At 43.2% G+C, this 20,086-nt stretch overlaps 1 protein-coding gene across 1 annotated transcript; it reads left to right on the forward strand.

Annotated features, from left to right (window-relative positions):
* Positions 1 to 1,858: 1,858 nt before the first annotated feature.
* On the forward strand, positions 1,859 to 18,719 carry EFHB (EF-hand domain family member B). The gene is made up of 13 exons (XM_083578037.1): positions 1,859 to 2,024; positions 3,071 to 3,127; positions 4,794 to 4,937; positions 6,574 to 6,754; positions 7,870 to 7,980; positions 8,559 to 8,688; positions 10,512 to 10,595; positions 11,731 to 11,798; positions 12,054 to 12,208; positions 13,662 to 13,869; positions 14,698 to 14,901; positions 17,231 to 17,412; positions 18,384 to 18,719. The coding sequence occupies exons 1-13, from the start codon at positions 1,941 to 1,943 to the stop codon at positions 18,543 to 18,545; spliced, it is 1,770 nt and encodes a 589-aa protein (XP_083434163.1). The 5' UTR covers positions 1,859 to 1,940; the 3' UTR covers positions 18,546 to 18,719.
* The last annotated feature ends 1,367 nt before the right edge of the window (positions 18,720 to 20,086 follow it).

Consider the following 20,086-nt stretch of genomic DNA (forward strand, 5'->3'; position numbering starts at 1 on the left):
ATTTGCTACACCCGGTGTACAGACTTTGTCGTGGCTACTGTCTGACATGTATAAACTGCAACTGACTGCTAATGTGTGCAGTGTAATTCTAACCAACACTGATGGTTAACTGGAACCAGGGAATGTGGTTTTTCTAAGGAATCCAGAACAAACTAACAAAAAATTGGTCCAGATCAGAGGAACAATCTGAAGGCTGCTGATCATGCCAGCTTTCAGAAAGAAAGTTGCATTCCCAAAATTACAGCACAGATTGAAAGGCGGGTGGGTGTGGGGGATTCCCTGGTCCTGAATGGGGTAATTGTGCCCCTGAAGGACCAGGTGTGCAGCCTGGGAGTCATTTTGGACTTACAGCTGTCCATGGAGGCGCAGGTTAATTCTGTGTCCAGGGCGGCTGTCTACCAGCTCCACCTGGTACGCAGGCTGAGACCCTACCTGCCCGCAGACTGTCTCGCCAGAGTGGTGCATGCTCTAGTTATCTTCTGCTTGGACTACTACAATGCGCTCTACATGGAGCTACCTTTGAAGGTGACCTGGAAACTGCAATTAATCCAGAATGCCGCAGCTAGACTGGTGACTGGGAGTGGCCGCCGGGACCACATAACACTGGTCCTGAGAGATCTGCATTGGCTCCCAGTACGTTTCCGAGCACAATTCAAAGTGTTGGTCCTGACCTTTAAAGCCCTAAACGGTCTTGGTCCTGTATACCTGAAGGAGCGTCTCCACCCCCATTGTTCTGCCCGGACACTGAGATCCAGCGCCGAGGGCCTTCTGGCAGTTCCCTCATTGTGAGAATAGTGTTTTACTGGTGATTTGTAATTGTTTTACTGATGTGCTTGTCAATTATTCTATGCAATTTATGTTGCATTTCTGATGTTCTACAATGCTACTGTTATTTATTGTTTGTAAGCTGCTTTGCAATCCATGCGATCGAAAAGCGGTGTAGTATTATTATAAATCGAATCCATCCAGTAGTTCTGCAACATTTGGAGAACCAAACGCCTCCCCCCACCAACACACACATTTGTTGCAGCTCAGCAACATCTGGAGGGCCGCAGGTCCCCCACCCCTGATTTAAAGTGTGCTTTATCATCAGCACGTGCCGTCTGAAATCCTGAAAGGGAGTGAATTGACAAGCTGTAAGTCCCATCACCTCCTGGCAAATAGAAGGGGAAGAAATGGAGGCAGTGAAAGGTTTTACTTTCTTGGGTTCCATGATCACTGCAGATGGTGATAGCAGTCACAAAATTAAAAGACGCCTGCTTCTTATGAGAAAAGCGATGACAAACCTAGACAGCATCTTAAAAGGCAGAGTCATCACCTTGCCGACAATGATCTGTATAGTTAAAACTATGGTTTTCCCAGTAGTGATGTATGGAAGTGAGAGCTGGACCATAAAGAAGGCTGATCGCCGAAGAATTGATGCTTTTGAATTATGGTGCTGGAGGAGACTCTTGAGAGTCTCGTGGACTGCAAGAAGATCAAACCTCTCCATTCTGAAGGAAATCAGCCCTGAGTGCTCACTGAAAGGACAGATTGTGAAGCTGAGGCTCCAATACTTTGGCCACCTCATGAGAAGAGAAGACTCCCTGGAGAAGACCCTGGTGTTGGGAAAGATGGAGGGCACAAGGAGAAGGGGATGACAGAGGGCGAGATGGTTGGACAGTGTTCTCAAAGCTACCAACATCAGTTTGACCAAACTGCGGGAAGACAGGAGTGCCTGGCGTGCTCTGGTCCATGGGGTCACGAAGAGTCGGACACGACTAAACGACTAAACAAGAGCGAAGAAGAAGCTGCGTTTCCCAACTTTGGCCTGTAGGGGGCGGGAATCTAGAGTGGACCATTCCTTCCCCGTTGCTAGGATACGCGAGAAAACATCCCCTTTCCTGCAGCTCCTGAGCTCTCGGCTTTCTTCCTTCGCCAAGCGGATCCCTCCCGCCAGGATGGTGGGAGGGATCCCAGCCAAGGGAGTCCCCAGGCCAGCGTATCCGGGGAGGTTTTTCGACCGCTTTCCCGAGCTCCCCACAGTGAGTTTTCTCTGTCCTTCGCCTCTGCCCTCCTCCTCCCCTCTCCCTTTCTCTCCCCCCCCCCCGCATCTTTATAAAGATGTTTGACTGACGCTTGCTCATCCCTTCCGCTCCTGTTTAACGTCACGCCTCTCCTTAAAACAGCTCCAGAGAGCAGCCTGGAGAAGGATGGCACTTTCAAGGGGGTGGGATCTATAAGATGGCCATAATTTGCAGGTGGAAGGTGCATCCTCTGGCATCAAAAGACCAGACGATTGCTAGTTAGAGGGCTGGATCCACTCTTAAAGGGCAGATCCACACCATGCATACAAAGTACACCCAACACTCGTTTAGAGCGCAGAGCTTCCGTCCAAAGCAGCCTTTCTGAACCTGTGGGTCCCCAGATGTTATTGAACTACGACTCCCATCACCCCTAGCTAGCAAGGCCAGAGTTCAGGGATGATGGGAGCTGTAGTCCAACAACATCTGGGGACACACAGGTGAATCCTGGGAATTGTAGTTTTCCCCCTTGCACAGCGGCAGTTCCCAGCACCCTTAACAAACAAGCCCAAGTCACTAGCTTAAGTCCTATTGATTTCAATGGCTCAAAGCATGGCTAACAGTGCGCTCCTAACATGTCTACTCAAAAGTAAGTCCAACTGAGTTCCATGGAGTTTACTGTGAGGCAAGTGGGGTTAGGATTGCAGCCTAAGGCTGGATCCAGCCTAGACTTGATAATACCAGGCAAAATGAACCAGCAGTCTGACCTGGTATGTATAAGGCTGTGTACACACTATATTGTTAAAGCACATTCAAAGCACAGTCTTTCCCTCAAAGAACTCTGGGCACTGTAGTTTGTTAAGGGTTGCTGGGGATTGTATGTCTATAAACGATGAACCCATAGATCATGGAAATTATTTATTTTTTGGCTATAGAGCGAAAAGATATGCACAAATGCGAAATGAATTTTATTCAGACATATACCTTTATAAACATATCAGTGTTGTGAGTGTTTTTGTTATTACGATCTCTTGTCTATGTTGTTTGTCTTTGCTTGCTTTTTTCAGGCTGGAAAGCTGATGTCCATTGGAGAAACAGCTGGCCATTGTCTCACTGACGTCTTTGTAAGCACCCTATTTGACTATTGATTGTCCTATGTACAGACCACTGTGGGTTATTATTTTCTAACTATTCTCCCTCCAGACCATTATAGACTTACTATTTTACGTTAACAACATATTACACATATTGTAGGGACGTGGGTGGCACTGTGGGTTAAACCACAGAGCCTAGGACTTGGCGATCAGAAGGTTGGCGGTTCGAATCCCCGTGATGGGATGAGCTCCCGTTGCTCGGTCCCAGCTCCTGCCAACCTAGCAGTTCAAAAGCACGTCAAAGTGCAAGTAGATAAATAGGTACCGCTGCGGCGGGAAGGTAAACGGTGTTTCCGTGCGCTGCTCTGGTTCGCCAGAAGCGGCTTAGTCATGCTGGCCACATGACCCGGAAGCTGTACGCCGGCTCCCTCGGCCAATAAAGCGAGATGAGCATCGCAACCCCAGAGTCGGTCACGACTGGACCTAATAGTCAGGGGTCCCTTTACCTTTACCTTACACATATTGTACAAGAGAAGCTCAAAAGGACTGTAGTGTCCTGTTTGGGGTGAAAACAAAACAAAACAAAACAAAACAAAACAACACCTGGTATTGACTGTAGTGGATCCTGAATGTCAGTAGTTTTCTCAGTATTCATTACTTGAACTTGCTTAGGGCTGCAATCCTAAACACATTTACTAGGGAATGAGCCCCACGGAACATGGGGCAACTTCCTTCCTTCCAAGCAAACATCCATAAGTTTCAAAAGCCTCAATGTAGTCAATCACAAATATACAAATAATTTTTCAAATTTATTTAGAAAACTCTTTGTATACCACTATTCATAGAAACACCAAAGCCACTTAGAACCAACATACATATATATACACTGTACAATAAAAGCAATTTTGAAAAATTAAAATCAGATGAGTAACCCTACAAAACATTACAATTGAAAATACACAAAATGTGAAGCTTCCATTATTTGTCTTTTCTTTTCTGAGGTTGTCAAACACACTGCTATGACTTTTAAAAAACAAAACACAACAACTTATTTCTGGAAGCTTGAGGGCTGTCTATAAAAGGAAACCTGATATTCCCACCTAACTGTGCAGGCGTCTAAAATGGCTTACAAGTAATTGGATTGGATTGACTACAAAGTAGTTTCTGTTGATTCTATTTTTGCTCATATAAAGCCCACTACGCTTGTTGGTGTTTTTTGTTTTTTAGGAAGTTAAATGCATGTGTCCCAGTTAATACTGAGGACAGAACCAGGTCACTACTAGATTTTGTATTTTCAGAAAATGGGAGGATATACATTTTGTTTTCTTTTTCTATTTGTTTTGTCCCAGTAGCCTGGATGCCTTTTAAAATCTGTCTGGTGTCCTGTGAGGCTAACCTAATTATGTCTGCCTACATTTTCCTGCACAACTCCTTAAGACAGTTATGACTTGCAGACTTTGGAGCAACAACTGCTTTTCTTAGCTACCCTCTCAGTTTTCCTCAACACTCAGCCTGATGAAGAATTATGGAGAACCCAGACGCTTGTCCATTAATTTGCGACATTCTGATTGGTCCAAATGAAGGTGTTAATTACTTTTCTGGGGGATTTCCTTGCCCTGCCCCGCCCAACGGACCAACTCAGCTATCTACAGTATTTGCAGGAATATTCTTAAACTCTTTTCTTCTTGTCTTATAGCCAATTACTCCACCTGTTGTAAAAAAGTTTCGAAACACCAGCAACCCTTCTCCTGGTGCAGAGAGAATATTTTATGGCCGAGCAAACGATCCTGATATTGCATCACATTTGACACATGGCATAAAGTCCGTCAAGTCAATCTCTGTAAGAATTTTAAAATAATATCCTTTTGACTCATGGTTGGGAAACACAATCCTGATTGCCCTGTGCCAGGGGCATTTGATGGACATAAACTGGGATATGCTTGTCCCCTATAAGATTACCATTTCTAATATACAGTGGTACCTCAGGGACGCGGGTGGCGCTGTGGGTAAAACCTCAGTGCCTAGGACTTGCTGATCGTAAGGTCGGCGGTTCGAATCCCTGCGGCAGGGTGAGCTCCCATCATTCGGTCCCAGCTCCTGCCCACCTAGCAGTTCGAAAGCACCCCTAAGTGCAAGTAGATAAATAGGTACTGCTTTATAGTGGGAAGGTAAACGGCGTTTCCGTGTGCGGTGCTGGTGCTGGCTCGCCAGTTGCAGCTTCGTCACACTGGCCACGTGACCCGGAAGTGTCTTCAGACGGCGTCGGCTCCTGGCCTCTTGAGCGAGATGAGCGCGCAACCCTAGAGTTGGTCACAACTGGCCCGTACGGGCAGGGGTACCTTTACCTTTACCTTTACCTCAGGTTAAGTACTTAATTCGTTCCAGAGGTCCGTTCTTAACCTGAAACTATTCTTAACCTGAAGCACCACTTTAGCTAATGTGGCCTCCTGCTGCCGCCACGCCGCCGGAGCACGATTTCTGTTCTCATCCTGAAGCAAAGTTCTTAACCTGAAGCACTATTTCTGGGTTAGTGGAGTCTGTAACCTGAAGCGTATGTAACCTGAGGTACCACTGTATCTCTGTTGACCTAAGTCTAAACATGGAACCTTGGGTGGCAGTGGGCACTTTGGGGTTTTTAAGAAAATGCTGTGGGCACCAGTCACAAAATGGCTGCTGTGAGGGTGTGGCATAACACAAAATGGCTGCCTGGTGGGCATACCATAATGGCATCAGTGTAGGAGAGACAGAATCAGTGGGTCAGCTGGGCTGGGTCATCTCTTTCCTTCACAGCTACTCCCTTACTCACCACTTGTTTCCACATGAATCCAGCTCAGCCTGTCCTCCATCAATGGACAGCATGAGTTTTTTATTCTTTTGCTCCTTGTAAGTAGAACAATTCTGGAAACCAGATATAAATCCATTAGATTGTATCTTCTGCCTCTGGTAACATCCCTTTGGGCAGTCTGGGGACCTGTACTTTACCCATACCATTTTCTTAAAAGGATGGGATGTGGGTGAAGTTGTAGTGATCTGTTTTTTGTTTAAAGAATTGAAATGCTAGTATTATTGCTTTCACTAGAAGCATTGCAGCAATAGTATGCCAAAGACGTTTCGATTAGTGACATCGCTCAGTGGTTGACTTATACATACTAATACATACAAACTTCTGCTGCTGTGCATTTTGAATGATGCCTTTTTAGAAATAACAATTAAGAATGTATATTTGCAATGCTACGTTACAGAAAGGTTGTCTTAAATATGAGGTTTAGCATTGTTTTTTACATGAAATTAGTAGGATTGTGGCATTTAATAGATTTAGAATGCACAGGAATGTAAGTTGTGTGTCCCTTGTATAGGAAACACATACTTTTTTGTGCATTTTGCAGGGTGCACCAGAAAGCTAATAAACGAATGTAATATGAGATAGTTCAGAAGTGCAGAACTGATGTCCTTGATGTGGTGTGAAATTTCTTCAGGTGGCATCGCTGGCAAATCCACCTCCAAAAACATGCTTTGAGCAAAAACTTCAAGAGAAGAAAGAATCTGTTTACGCAAGTGTTCGCGAAGCACCTCTTGGGAGATCCCATGATCAGTCGTTACACTTACCCAAAGGCATGGATGTGACTAATACTCTGTTCGGAGGAAAAGTTATCAGAGGTAGAAAAATTAGTACTAAAACAAATCATTGATGAATGGCTGGCAATTCCATTGCAAGCTCATAAGGTCTTCTTTTATGCATACACTCAAAGGCATACACTGTTTCATAATTTTTTCAACTATTATGGGCAACATTCAGTGATGTCCACCCACTTGTGCAATAAGAATATACTTGGGCAATGGGACTTTTTGTTTCTCTTTTGCCACCTCTAGCACCTCCCTTCCCACAAAAAAATAAAATGAAAACCTGCCCTAGAAGGTCCTTCAACCCAATGAGGACACACAAGGGCCATAAGGTCGAGGAGAGGCCCCACTGTGTGGCCAGAAGTCCATACATGCTGTGTTGGATCTCATCCTATGTTTGGAATAAGGCACATAGGAGATTGCCATTCAATCCTGCTACTATCTTATAACAACATGCAGGTATAATGTATATTTGGGGACGCGGGTGGCGCTGTGGTCTAAACTAAGGTTACCAGATTTTTTTTCAATGAATCCAGGGACACTTTTCAACTTCAATTGATTTTGAATGGGGACTGACTTGTAAATCCGGGGACTGTCCACGGGAAACGGGGACATCTGGTAATCTTAGTCTAAACCACTGAGCCTCTTGGGCTTGCTGATCAGAAGGTTGGTGGTTCGAATCCCCACGACGGGGTGAGCTCCCGTTGCTCTGTCCCAGCTCCTCCCAACCTAACAGTTTGAAAGCATGCCAGTGCAAGTAGATAAATAGGTACCGCCCTGGCAGGAAGGTAAACAGTGTTTCCATGCGCTCTGGCACTTGTCATGGTCCTTCATGCGCCAGTATCGGTTTAGTCATGCTGGCCACTTGACCCGGAAAGCTGTCTGTGTACAAACGCCAGCTCCCTCGGCCTGAAAATGAGATGAGCACCACAACCCCATAGTTGCCTTTGACTGGACTTGACTGTCCAGGGGTCCTTTACTGTTTTACCTTGACTCTGATGTACCCTATGGTCTCTAAACCCTGCATTGCAACTGTTTCTGGAATAAAGTACGTGAATGATCCTTAAATACATGTAGTCTGTTATTTGTCAAGACTTTTAAGATGTTGTTTAGATCAGGTTATTTCATTACATGTAACGGTTCACTTTCAGAGGGTCCTAGTGGAGACGTTATAAATCCACCAAAGACATTTGACGAAGTCCAGAGGGAAGCAGAAGAAGGACATGATTTGTATGTTGTAACACACAATGATTATTACGTTGGTGAGTAAGAAGGAAAAGGAAAAGTCATACATAGATATATTTTTTTTTAAATGACCATGGATTATTGCCATTTTGCATACATAAAAAAGAAACTTGACACCAGTAAGAAATTACTTTCCAAAGAGCTGCTACGAAATGCAGTAATCTCATGACACTTTTCATGGAAGCTCTGTATTGGAATGGCAATTGTATTATGATACTAATATAGCATATTCAACAAATATCATAGGTTGTAGCCTGGCAACAACTCTTTCCACATCACTTGGTTATGATCCTAGACTTTTCTCATAATGCCAAAGTGCTGAGGTTTGTTTTTCTTTTATTATTTATTTATTTCATAAAACAGATACATTGCTTGATTGTTAAAAACAACAACCCCAAAACACCTCAAAGCGGTTTACAAAAAGATAAAACAATAAAACTGAGGGGGGGGAAATCACAACCATATTTTAAAACATACAAAAGTTAAAATGCTAAGCAGATTAACACCACCTCAACTTTCTAAGCATATGGGTTGGGTTTTTGTTCATTTATGGTGTACATAATAAATAAATATCCCCCATTTTCTCCCCCTACAGGGGAGTCGGTTAATAGAAAATATAACCCATCTACGTTCAATAGATTCAATCTATATGGAAAGGAAACCCCCCACTTCAACGATGGACGAAATGTAGCTAGAACGTTACGCTGGTTCCCTGATCTGCAGATGTAAGTTGCCTTATATCAGTTAATGATGCTTGGCTTGCCTCAGTTACAGCTTCCTGGTGACACATGTTTTGAATAAATAGCAGATTACTCTTTATACCTTTTCTGGCGCCAGTTATCCTCAGTGATGTTGCCTCATGAGACATAAAGTGTCTCTATGTTGAATGCACAAAGTCGTGCATTTCAAGAACATTTCAAGTTTTGAGGATCCTCCTGCTCTGGGGAGATATTTGGAATCTACTTTTGCCTCATCTCCTTTTCACCCCTTTTATGTTGATGTGTTCTCCGAGAGCTAGAGATGTTGGGAAGCGGTGTGATTCATGTCTGCTGATTGATCCCTCTTGACCACCTGATTCCCTGGCTAGAATTTCTTGGCCGGATGATTTTGTCTTCAATATTGAAGACTTCTTAGTGCCCTCTGACCTGCTCCCTTAGTGGCACACTGTGAAAGATGCCCTAACTCTCAAGGCTCCAGTTTTGAGAGAGGCACGTCATCCTCCTGCTGTGGGCAGGCTATCCTTATTTTAAATTTTCCTCTGCATATTTGATTGCTTGCATAGCCTTATTTAGGTGTTATACAATACTAGAAATACAAAATGAAAGTGGGGATGACCACACTGGCTCTGCTGCCCTATCGCTGACCCTTGCTGTTCTCCATAAGATAAAGATCAGGGTTCAACATCACACAAGGGCAGCGGTGTAGCTAGGAGAGATGCGTGGCTCAGGCGCACTGCAGGCCCCACGGTAAGTGCTGCCCCTCCCACAGTGTGGCATGCAGTGCACCCCACCCCCTAGCTACACCTCTGCACAAGGGCTAGATCTACAGAGCTATTAAAAAAACACTGTGAAAACGGTCTGCAAAAAAATAAAAATAAAGTTCACCATTGAAAATATAATTGAGTTGCAATTTCAGCTCCACAGCGCCACCTTGTGTCACGGTGTTATAACATTTTGACTAATGTAGCTGAGTTCAAGGAACCTGCATAGATAGAAGCAGGCTCCCTATTGTGGACCAACTCACAGTGGCTCCATCCTCCCAGAGAGCTTGAGGCAAGAAAGGGAACAAACTGGACAAGACCACATTCTGGGATTTAAAAATTGGCCAGTTACCCTCCAGCTCATGGAAGACAAGAGGGAGCAGAGCTACAATTCTCAATTCCAGTCAACCACTTACATATTGTATTTCAGGATTTGTTTAGTGCCTGAATAGCGCTAAGGTCTTGTGATAATGAATGGAGGATCATAGTATTTGGGCTGGCAGTGAATTATAAAGCCCAATGCATTGAAAATTAAGACATATTTTATGCTAATAAGCTCCCGGATCGGATTATTAGTGGGGCACTATTCTCCAATTTACTAAACACAATGGTTGATCGAGTCTTGAGGTTCCCCGTGATGATGATGGTTTATCAACTCAGGCTTTTAGGCCTGTCCTCTAAGAGTATCCTGCCAATGATATTTTAGATCACTTCTGTTTATCTCTACTGGGTGTGGCATGACTCAAAGGGTAAAGAGCCGGAAAATGAACTTTAAACAATTTTCCTAATTAACTTTAAAACACATACCATTAACCAAACACTACATTACCTGAACCTTACCTGCCTTTTTAGAATTTAGTTTTATGAAAGCGTTTTAGTTTTCTCAGATTAGAATAGACATTGATATGGGGGAGCCACATGTAATGGATGAGGTCCATCTGATTTACTTTTTAATTATGGTTTTAATGTTATATGTTGTAAACCACTCTGGGATTCTAACTGATGATGATGATAATGATAATCTGTTGCAATTCAACTATTTTGCAGTTATCTTTTTTTTTTTTTTAGGAAGAAATCAGCACATTTAGTGTCTAAGATAAGTGATGATTTCAAGGAAAAATTTCAGCCTCAGCTTGGAAAAGTCCTTGATCCGTAAGTGAATTAAGAGGGAGTCTTCACAATGGACCCTCCATGAGAAATTAGTTGGTTGTGTGTAACTGGCACGTGTGTGTGTGTCCTGTTCCTTTTCTGCATCTTCCTTTCTGTGAGTGACATAATACAGTGACATAATACAGATTACTAGCAGACGCAATCATTTAGAGAGCCTCATAGCCTCATATCATCTTGGCTCACATTTTGAGATGTTCTCTCAGGCCAGAAAGGGCTGAGGTGATAGTTAAGTGGCAGAAAACTCTGTGAAGCTTTACCACAAGGTGAGCAATCCAACAATTTCAGATTTCCTCCACGGCTTCTGTGTGATTAATACAATATGCAAATTTGCCCTAAGAATGCATTCCACCACTGCTACAGTGTCTGCCTGCCAACTTGAGCAGTGATGGTGGCCTGCCCATCTTAGAGAATGTCAAAGGAAGTTGAGTGTAGGAGCATGGAATTGGACACCATAGTATTCTTCAGTTAGTCCCCAAAGAGTTTAATGCCTTACAAGCAACATTAAAAAATAAATAAATCCCCCCAAAATTGTTTCTCTTCTCCCGGTGATTGTAGAAATGAAGACATGGGTTTAGCCAAGTTGCTCAAACAAAACCATGATCTGAAAACCGTTTTACTGAGTATTGCAGCTCCAACTTTTTATATATCCGATTCTGCTAGGCTGCCATGTGTGCTTAGCGTGCTTTAAAAACCCCTTCTTCTTTTCTGACAGATACATGAAAAAGACTCTATATGCACATCGATATCTGTTAAATAAGAAAACAGCTTATTTAGGCTGCGGGGTCTCTTTTGCTCTCTAAAGAAATGTAAGCATCGCGATCAAAGGCATTTATCGCCTGCTGTGCAAATATTTCTGACAGTTATTACTATGTGCTAAAAGGAAAGAATGTGTAAAAGAAAAGGATTCTCAGTCGTGAGTGGCTTTGATTCATGTAGGAAAGCCCAAGTGAAGACATTTCAGGTGAACTCTTACTAAATGTCTTCATCAGTTTTTCATCTTCGCTTACGGCACAAGAGGTGACCTGACAGACAGATCTATCTTTCATGTCAAAAGCAAAGATTACGCTGGGGTGAAAAAAATCAAGCCTTTATCTAACAGATTCTTTTCATTTTTTAGTATAGCAGACACACTCAACGTTCCTCCAGACCATACATTTGGAGTGCTTGTTTGTCCTGAAGAATATGGCAAGTATATACACAGCCTCCCTGCTTATTCACAAGGATGTCTTGGGAAATAGTCTGATGTTCTTTCTGCACACGGTATAAATGCTTAGAATAATGAAACAAAATATGGCTACCTCTAGCAGTAGGAGCCCCCCCCGCCTCTGTTCCCTACGGGGATATGGTGCAGTCGGGATTGAGAAAGGGATTGCTGAAGTATCACACAACAGCTGAAACGTGGTCAAGCCACAGTTGTCTTTGACTGTGTTTTTTCTATAGGTGTCGGGGACCTGCTTCACCAAAGGCTTCCTAGTGAATTCCTTCGTGGAAAAGACAGAGAAAGGGCTGTCTTTGCTGCGATTCGACAGAATCTGAAGAAAGCCAATTACCACAACTTTGACACGTTATTGCAAGCCTTCAGGCATTATGATAAGGTGAGCCTTGTGCCAAGATGTCAAGGTCATGACAAGCGAATGCTGCGGGAAATGCCTATATTCTTGCTGTTAGCGTTGTACTTGGAATAATACAAATACTGCCGTGGTAAATAGTTACCAGCACTTGTACTGCCTTTAATCTGACACTGTACCCTGGCCTTTGAGCCATGAGATGTATATGTTCAGGGCCTACCCTACTTTTTGCGATTGCAATTTTTGCAATTTTAAGTTTTTAAATAGTGGAAGTAGCATACCAAAACACATTATATTAGGGGAAATTGCTTTACAGAAATTAGGAAGAATTGCCTGCAAACATGTCTAGTAAGAGAAATTCACACAAAAAATGGGTGAATTTTCATTAATACCTTTAATAAATAAATAAATAAATATAATAATTGCAAACTGATGTGGAAATGTGGAGAACTAAACCTAATAGTAAGGGACGCGGGTGGTGCTGAGGTCGAAACCACTGAGCCTTGGGCTTGCCGATCAAAAGGTCGGCTGTTCGAATCCCCACGACGGGTTGAGCTCCCGTTGCTCGGTCCCTGCTCCTGCCAACCTAGCAGTTTGAAAGCACATCAAAGTGCAAGCAGATAAATAGGTACCGCTTCAGTGGGAAAGTAAAAGGTGTTTCCATGTGCTGCTCTGGTGTCGGTGTTCCATTGCACCAGAAGCGGCTTAGTCATGCTGGTCACATGACCTGGAAAAACTGTCTGTGGAGTGGACAAACGCCGGCTCCCTCGGCCAGTAATGCAAGATGAGCGCCACAACCCTAGAGTCGTTCACGACTGGACTTAATTGTCAGGGGTCCCTTTACCTTTAAACCTAAGAGTGAGAAAATTAGAAACTGAATTTTACAGATTCACCCATTCCTAAGTACAGTAGTACCTCAGGTTAAGTATTTAATTTGTTCTGGAGGTCTGTTCTTAACCTGAAACTGTTCTTAACCTGAAGCACCACTTTAGCTAATGGGGCCTCCTCCTGCTGCCGCGCTGCTGGAGCCTGATTTCTGTTCTTATCCTGAAGCAAAGTTCTTAACCTGAAGCACTATTTCTGGGTTAGCGGAGTCTGTAACCTGAAGCATATGTAACCTAAGGTACCATTGTACAAGCAAGGACAGCCCAAAGCATTTTGCCGCCCGCTCCAAAGATGGTATCCCCCACCCCACCCCATTTCAAGAACAGAAGTCAACCAGAGTGTGAGCTGGCTTTTGCTTCAGCACTAGCAATGGGATAGCATCTTCCATTGCACCTGAGGCAGCAGGCTAGCCGGGTCTGGGACCCTTCCCAACAGAAGGGAATGGCTGGAGGGCTCAGGACGACCTGCTAGGGAACTTCTGCTGTGGCCTCCCAGAAACTCCCCCCCCCCTGCTGAGTCATAGGGCCGGCCTTGGGTGCAAAGGTCGTAGTTCAATTAAAATGCATTTTTATTACACATTGTGCTGTTTAACTAGGATGGTGATCGGAAAATCAGCAGAGATGACTTGAAGAAGGCCTGCTTTCAGCTGAATCTGGACTTGGATCAAGAGCTCCTGGATGCTTTATTTAATTACTGCGATTTGGATCAAGACGGGTTTATAGACTATCTGGAGTTTGCGAACTTCCTTAACTGGAAAGACAAAACGTCTATCAAAGAGTATGAAGAAAAAATAATCACGAAAGGTATGTGGGAAATATGGTTTTAAACCACAGATGTGGTTCTAATGTACATATACATACATGCAGGGCTTTTTTTTCAAAAATAAAATGTTTAGGTGTACTCTCTTTTTGACTCAAGAAAATCACCAATTTATAGTTCAAATTGGGAAAAATAAATACAGTAAATGGACAAAAGTACAAAGATTCACAAAATCTTTAGGGGTATGCATCCCCCTGCGTCCCCCCAGAAAAAAGCACTGTATACATGCATATATACATACAAACACACACACATATTTGATTCCATGAGTATTCCCTAAAGCAGTGGTTCCCAACCTTTCTGTTACGGTGTACCACAAGTCCAAACTTATTTGGTATGGTGACCCATTGTTTTATTCTCAGGTGAATTTTGAACCTTACCTTTTCAGCCGCTTTTGGTTTTGTGCATTTTAACTTCACGCTTGCCTGTTTTATAACCATTACTTGAGGCATCCAAGCAAAAATGTATCTAGCATGCCTCTTAAAGTGGAATATTTATAGTACTCACAAAGTTATACATAGTTTTGTTTATGGGAATGTAAGAATACCAACCATCTTATTGCAAGATATTGCTCCGTGAGTTATAAACACATATTTTAAAAACGTATGGTTACATAAGCAGTGTTAGATGTAATGAACTACAAATAGTTTGAATAGTTTTATACATGATGAAGTCCATTTTCTCAAGTATCAGTATGATGACTGAGTTTGCCTGTTAGCCATGTTATATCGGGAGGGCGCTGCAATGGCGTTGCAACTTTTCGTGACAGTAACAAATATTTTTGCCATTTCGTTATCATTTATTTTTCACAGGCAGAAGACCAGCGGCCTTTGACCTCATTCCACAAGAAGCAGATCAGGATGCTGTGCTGAAGAAGGAAGACATAGTGCTAAAGGAACCGGGAAGTGAAGAGAAAACACCCAGAACACTTTCGAGACCGACAGACCGGGTGTTTTCTGACTACCGCACAACCTCTTCTCAGTATAATGCAGTTGTAGGAGGCATTCCGTCATCATGTATGTGCAAGACGTCCTTTTCATTCCCAAGTTATTTAAAATGTTTGCAGATGCCACTGGCAAATGTAATAATTAACCATATTGTCACTAAGGGTACTCTAGATGGCAGTTGCTTTTGCTCCCAGTTGGGGCATTGTGGTTTGCAACGGGGAGTGTAGAAAGTGCCATATAAACACACATGCACTTCTTCTTCCTCTTCTTCCTCTTCTTCCTCTTCTTCTTCTCCTTCTTCTTCTCTTCTCTTCTTTGGGGATCACTCATAGTGTCACGGATGAGTTGTGAGTGCTAGCAGAGATAAGAGTCCGGGAATCCAGCCATATTTACAAAGTTTATTGCTTCTTTCTTGCTATTTACAATCGGCTCTGAAAGTACGTCTCTGTCATGGCGAGTCAGTTGCCTCGACTGAGGAACCTTTCGGTTTTCCTTTTGGTTTTCTCTGCCTCCAATTCCCTGACACATAGCCAAGTAAGATTGTCTTCCATAAACAAGAGTACGTAACACGAGTCTTCCCTTAACAGTGAGTCCATAAGTGACTGTGGAGGCCAGTTCTGGATCCACACATCCTTCCACAGTGGGGAAATAGGTTTCCGGGCAGGAGTTGATCATGGTGAGGGTTTGCCAAGCATGCCTTCCTCTTAGCGCGTTTCTCCCTTTTGTCCTGAGTTCAAGCGTCTTCAAAGCCCATGACACCTCCGGTAAAGGCTGTTCTCCTTGCACTACCCCCATGTTCAAACCATTAAGCAACTTACATATCTTGCATGCCCTCCAAGTGTCCCTGTTTTCCAGGGACAGACCCAGAACTGAAAAAGCCATCCTGACTTCTGATTTGATCCTGGAAAGATTGGGGGGGGGGGAGCCGGCGCTTGTCCTGAGCGGCGGCGGCGGCAGTGGCTGCTGCAAGGGACCACCCCATTGCCTCTCTATGATGGCTGCTGCTGGCCTCCTCCCTTGGGCAGCTCATAGCAGCTGCTGGAGTACGGGTGAGAAGGAGAGGTTGTTGCTCCTGAGGTTCAGCCACGCATAATGTGCCAGCCCTGAGGTGCAGGCAGAGGTCAGGGCCACCCTGAGCGGGAAGAAAGGGGAAGCAGAGCAGAGCGCAAGGAGTCTTGATTAAAAAAAAACCCAAAACCTTTGTGCGTCCTCATCTAATCTTTCCCCTTCCCACAATTTATTTATTGGTGTGTGTTTTACTTTTTGTAAATCTACCAAAGAATCAAACCAGGTTTAAGGGGTTTTCGCAGGATGGTGGAGGGTGTGTGTGTCCCGTTGGTGTAGTGGTGGTGGAAATGCTGTGGGGGAGGAGGAGAGATGAAGGGTTGTGGAGGGTCATTTGCGAGGGAGTGAGAAATGTCCCTATTTTCATGTCGGAGGGCATGAGCTTGCATATAGTTTCCACTTCTTTATCCTGGCCTTTGACACGAGAGTCACACATTTTCAGGACCCACTCTATTCCTATGACTGCAATTTGTTTAACCTGCTTTAATATTGAATATTTAAATTGATGTGAGCTGAGACCTTATGGTGAAGGACAGGTAAGAAATAGAAATAGGAAGAAGAATATCCCAGGGTCATTTCCATAAGCCCTATGCAGACTGGAATTTGAACCTCCCTGCATGTTCCCTGTAAGGGTCAGATGTGCCAAAACTGCATTTTTGCACTTCAGTGCCTCATGATCAAGAACCCTTAGTTCATTTTTGGATACCTGAATCAAATACAAATAAGTAAGAGCTGTTCGACAGTGGAATTTGCTGCCAAGGAGTGTGGTGGAGTCTCCTTCTTTGGAGGTCTTTAAGCAGAGGCTTGACAACCATATGTCAGGAGTGCTCTGATGGTGTTTCCTGCTTGGCAGGGGGTTGGACTCGATGGCCCTTGTGGTCTCTTCCAACTCCATGATTCTATGAACCAGAAATACAAATGCTACTAGTATAAGTCTGATTTTCAGTTTGGTTGTAAATGTAGCTCATGATCCAGCCAAAGTTAAGAGCTTTTAAGTCTTGTTTTTAACAAGAGTTTCACTTTCTCCCATAGAAATCAATTAAACTTGCTTCTTTGGGCTAACTCCAGTTAGCCCACAGTGAGAACATCTCTTTTTCTTGCATCTCTTGTATTCATGTCCCCAGTTTCAGCTTCATGTGATAACATAAAACCCAGATGTGTACAAAAATTAAGGGAGCACTGAATTTTGAAAAGAAAACTTTGGGTTGGAAACTCAGCTCTTTAACAGAATATGTTCATTTCAGGTATATTGTGTGATCTGGTTCTTTTTGAACAACTTCCTCTAATACATTGCTTTCTTCCCTTTCTCTCATTGCCACCTGTTTTCCAACAGATTACCCACTCCTCGGTGTCCCAACCATTCGTTCAGACATTCCGGCTCCTCGATTTCGCCGCATCAGTGACAACACTAATTATGGTGATCAAGCCACTGTTTATGGGTTGTTATACCCCTCGATCTATAGCAATAAAGGAGTGTACGAGACAGACTTCTTCAAGACAAGATCAAAGGATGAGGTAGAGGACATTTTTTGAGAGTTCATTCATATCAGCTCTACAATTCTATGAGTCTATGAGTGCTATCTAAGCCAGGGGTTCACAGATTTCACCCTCGCCAACTTTCTTGAATACTGAAGCATCCACAAGCGATTACATAATTTGCTTTGTCTAAGATCTGTCTAAGATCCGACAACATTTTATTGTATTCATGAATTCCATTATATATGACGCGAAACTTGGTTTCCAGATTAGTCTCATACATTTTATGCCTCCACCTTGTCCTGACACCGAGCTTTGCACTTTTCTCATCGTACTTGTTTCCAATTCCCAGAATGGTGGGCCTAATTATTTTCCTTAATAAATGCACATTGTACAACCACACAGCTACCTGCGGATAAATTTGAAGTTGGGTGAAGATATTAGCAGGAGAGGTTAAAGCTTAAACAGCACATGTGCCAACTTCAATAAAGTATTTGGGGAGGGCAGGTAAGCCCCACCCTACATAATCACACGATGCGGCACATGCACACCATTTGAATGGCAAGGTCCATCAACTAGGGAGGGGCCTGGCTCCCTCAAATATTTTATTGGGGGAGCCAAAGGGACCACGGCCCCTAGCAGTTGGCTGCTATATTGAGCAGGGACTGTGGTGCTGCCTTGTTAGAAGATCTGTGGTCAAACCTGATTGGATTACTCCAGTCATTTCCAATCTGGTGCCCTCTAGACGAATGACAACCCCCATCTTGCTGGCTGGGGCTGATGGAAGCCAAACTACGGAAAACATCTGAAGGGCACCAGGTTCAGGAAGACTGGCTTAGTCCACATTTAGTTAAAATCCCCATCTTTAGTGGCCCATTTAGTGTGTTGTCTAAAGCCTCACTAACCTGCAGTAAATAATTATTTCTCAGTATCAATTCTATGATCTGCACATGTGTTTATTCCTTCTATTTCAACTGGCGATTATAACTATACTGTATATTCTTTTGTAGATTGCACGCATCTTGCGAAACATTGGCGTGAGCCTTTCAGATGAAAGTTTTAATGAAGTATGGAGGCAGGCCAGCCAGAAAGATCACAGAGGAGAAGTTTGTGTAGAATCCATCAGGAATGTGCTGGACGAGATGCAGGCAGCACACATCAAGAGCAGATAGCGGTGGTTCTCCAGGTTCTGTGGTTCTAAATCTATTTCGCTGGAGGTCCCAGGCAGTATTCTTTCCCTGTATGGAGTGGATTATCCCATTATTATTTGGCTTGCAAAAAAGAAAGAATTCTGTACATATGAATGTTTATTTACTGAAAACAATAAAAAAACAGCTCTTTTTAACAGTGTATTTTAAAAGGCAATTAAAAATCCCAAATGCAAAAATGTGTATAACATAATTTGTTGTCTTCAACAAAATAGCAAATATCGTCGTTTTCTTAAAGCTCATTCCAGAGGGATAGCAAGATAGCCTTTCCTCAAAACTGTGACCGCTGAGCATTGCAGATACACATTTGTTGCTGGGAACTTGGCAGGATAGATAATTAAGTCACCTGAATGATCACTCCTATTCTGGAATTATGAACACTGCTCAGATTCCTATTCCTCATTGCAGTAAGAGGAATAGGCTTATAAAGTAGGGCGGAAATTAGATTCCTGGGTGGTTTGCAGCAGATAGGCACAAATTTCACATCTGACTTGTAATTGTTTAACAATACCAGGAGCAAAATGACCTGCCTTGTTCACCCACTGTCACCTGGGCTCTGTATTATACTGCTGAAATGAAGAAAGTTTGGAGTAACTAGGCCCCAAAATGAAATTCATGGCTTAGGCTTCTAAAAACTGCCTGAAAACATGACACATGGCTCAGGTTTGCACCAAAAAGGTGACCTGCTGGTCAGGAGTTTTAAAAAATATATTAAAAAAATCACAAGACAAAGTGATCTGCAGGTCAAAATTCACAAAAACACAAAAAAATGCAACACACTGGTCAGGATTCTGAAAAACATATGAAAACTTAATCCATGGGTCAGGTTTCCAAAAAATGACTGAAAATGTGATCTATGGCTCAGGCTTCCAAAAATTGTTTGAAAACATGATGTATGAGTTGGATTTCCCATAGCAACTGAAAATGTGACCCCCTCAGGCATGCCCACATTTCTTTGGATGTCAAGATTGGACACTCACACTCCTTCCACCCCAAAATATGACTTAATATGTGACTTTTCATGGGTGCTATAGAAGGTCTGATGGGCACACTGGCAGGTGAATGGGGGGCAAAGCCTGTGTTCCTGGGGTGACCCCAAAGCCAACAAATCACAACTAGGGGTGGAAAGATACCGTATTGGCCTGAATATAAGCCACACACCCCAATTCCAACCATGAAAAGTTAAAATGCGGCTTAAATTTGCGACCTTACAAAAATGGGTTTTTACAATATCGCTGCTGAAACAGACATACGGCAAAACAGAACGCGGAATTTTAAGGGAGCGGCTTATATTCGGGAATCGGGGCCCCCCCTTGAATTTTAAGGGTGCAGCTTCTATTCAGTTGCGACTTATATTCGGGCCAATACAGTAGTAAAATAATAATAATTCAGGCTTAAGCAAGGAAGGCGTAGATGTGTTAAAATACCAGGAGTCTGTGCACCATAAAAAGGCATGAAGTTCATATTTATATGATTGCTCTACAAAGTTTCAGGTGAAACATGTT

The sequence above is a fragment of the Podarcis filfolensis genome (genome assembly GCF_964270895.1).
Source record: "Podarcis filfolensis genome assembly, chromosome: 12".
Lineage (NCBI taxonomy): Eukaryota > Metazoa > Chordata > Lepidosauria > Squamata > Lacertidae > Podarcis > Podarcis filfolensis.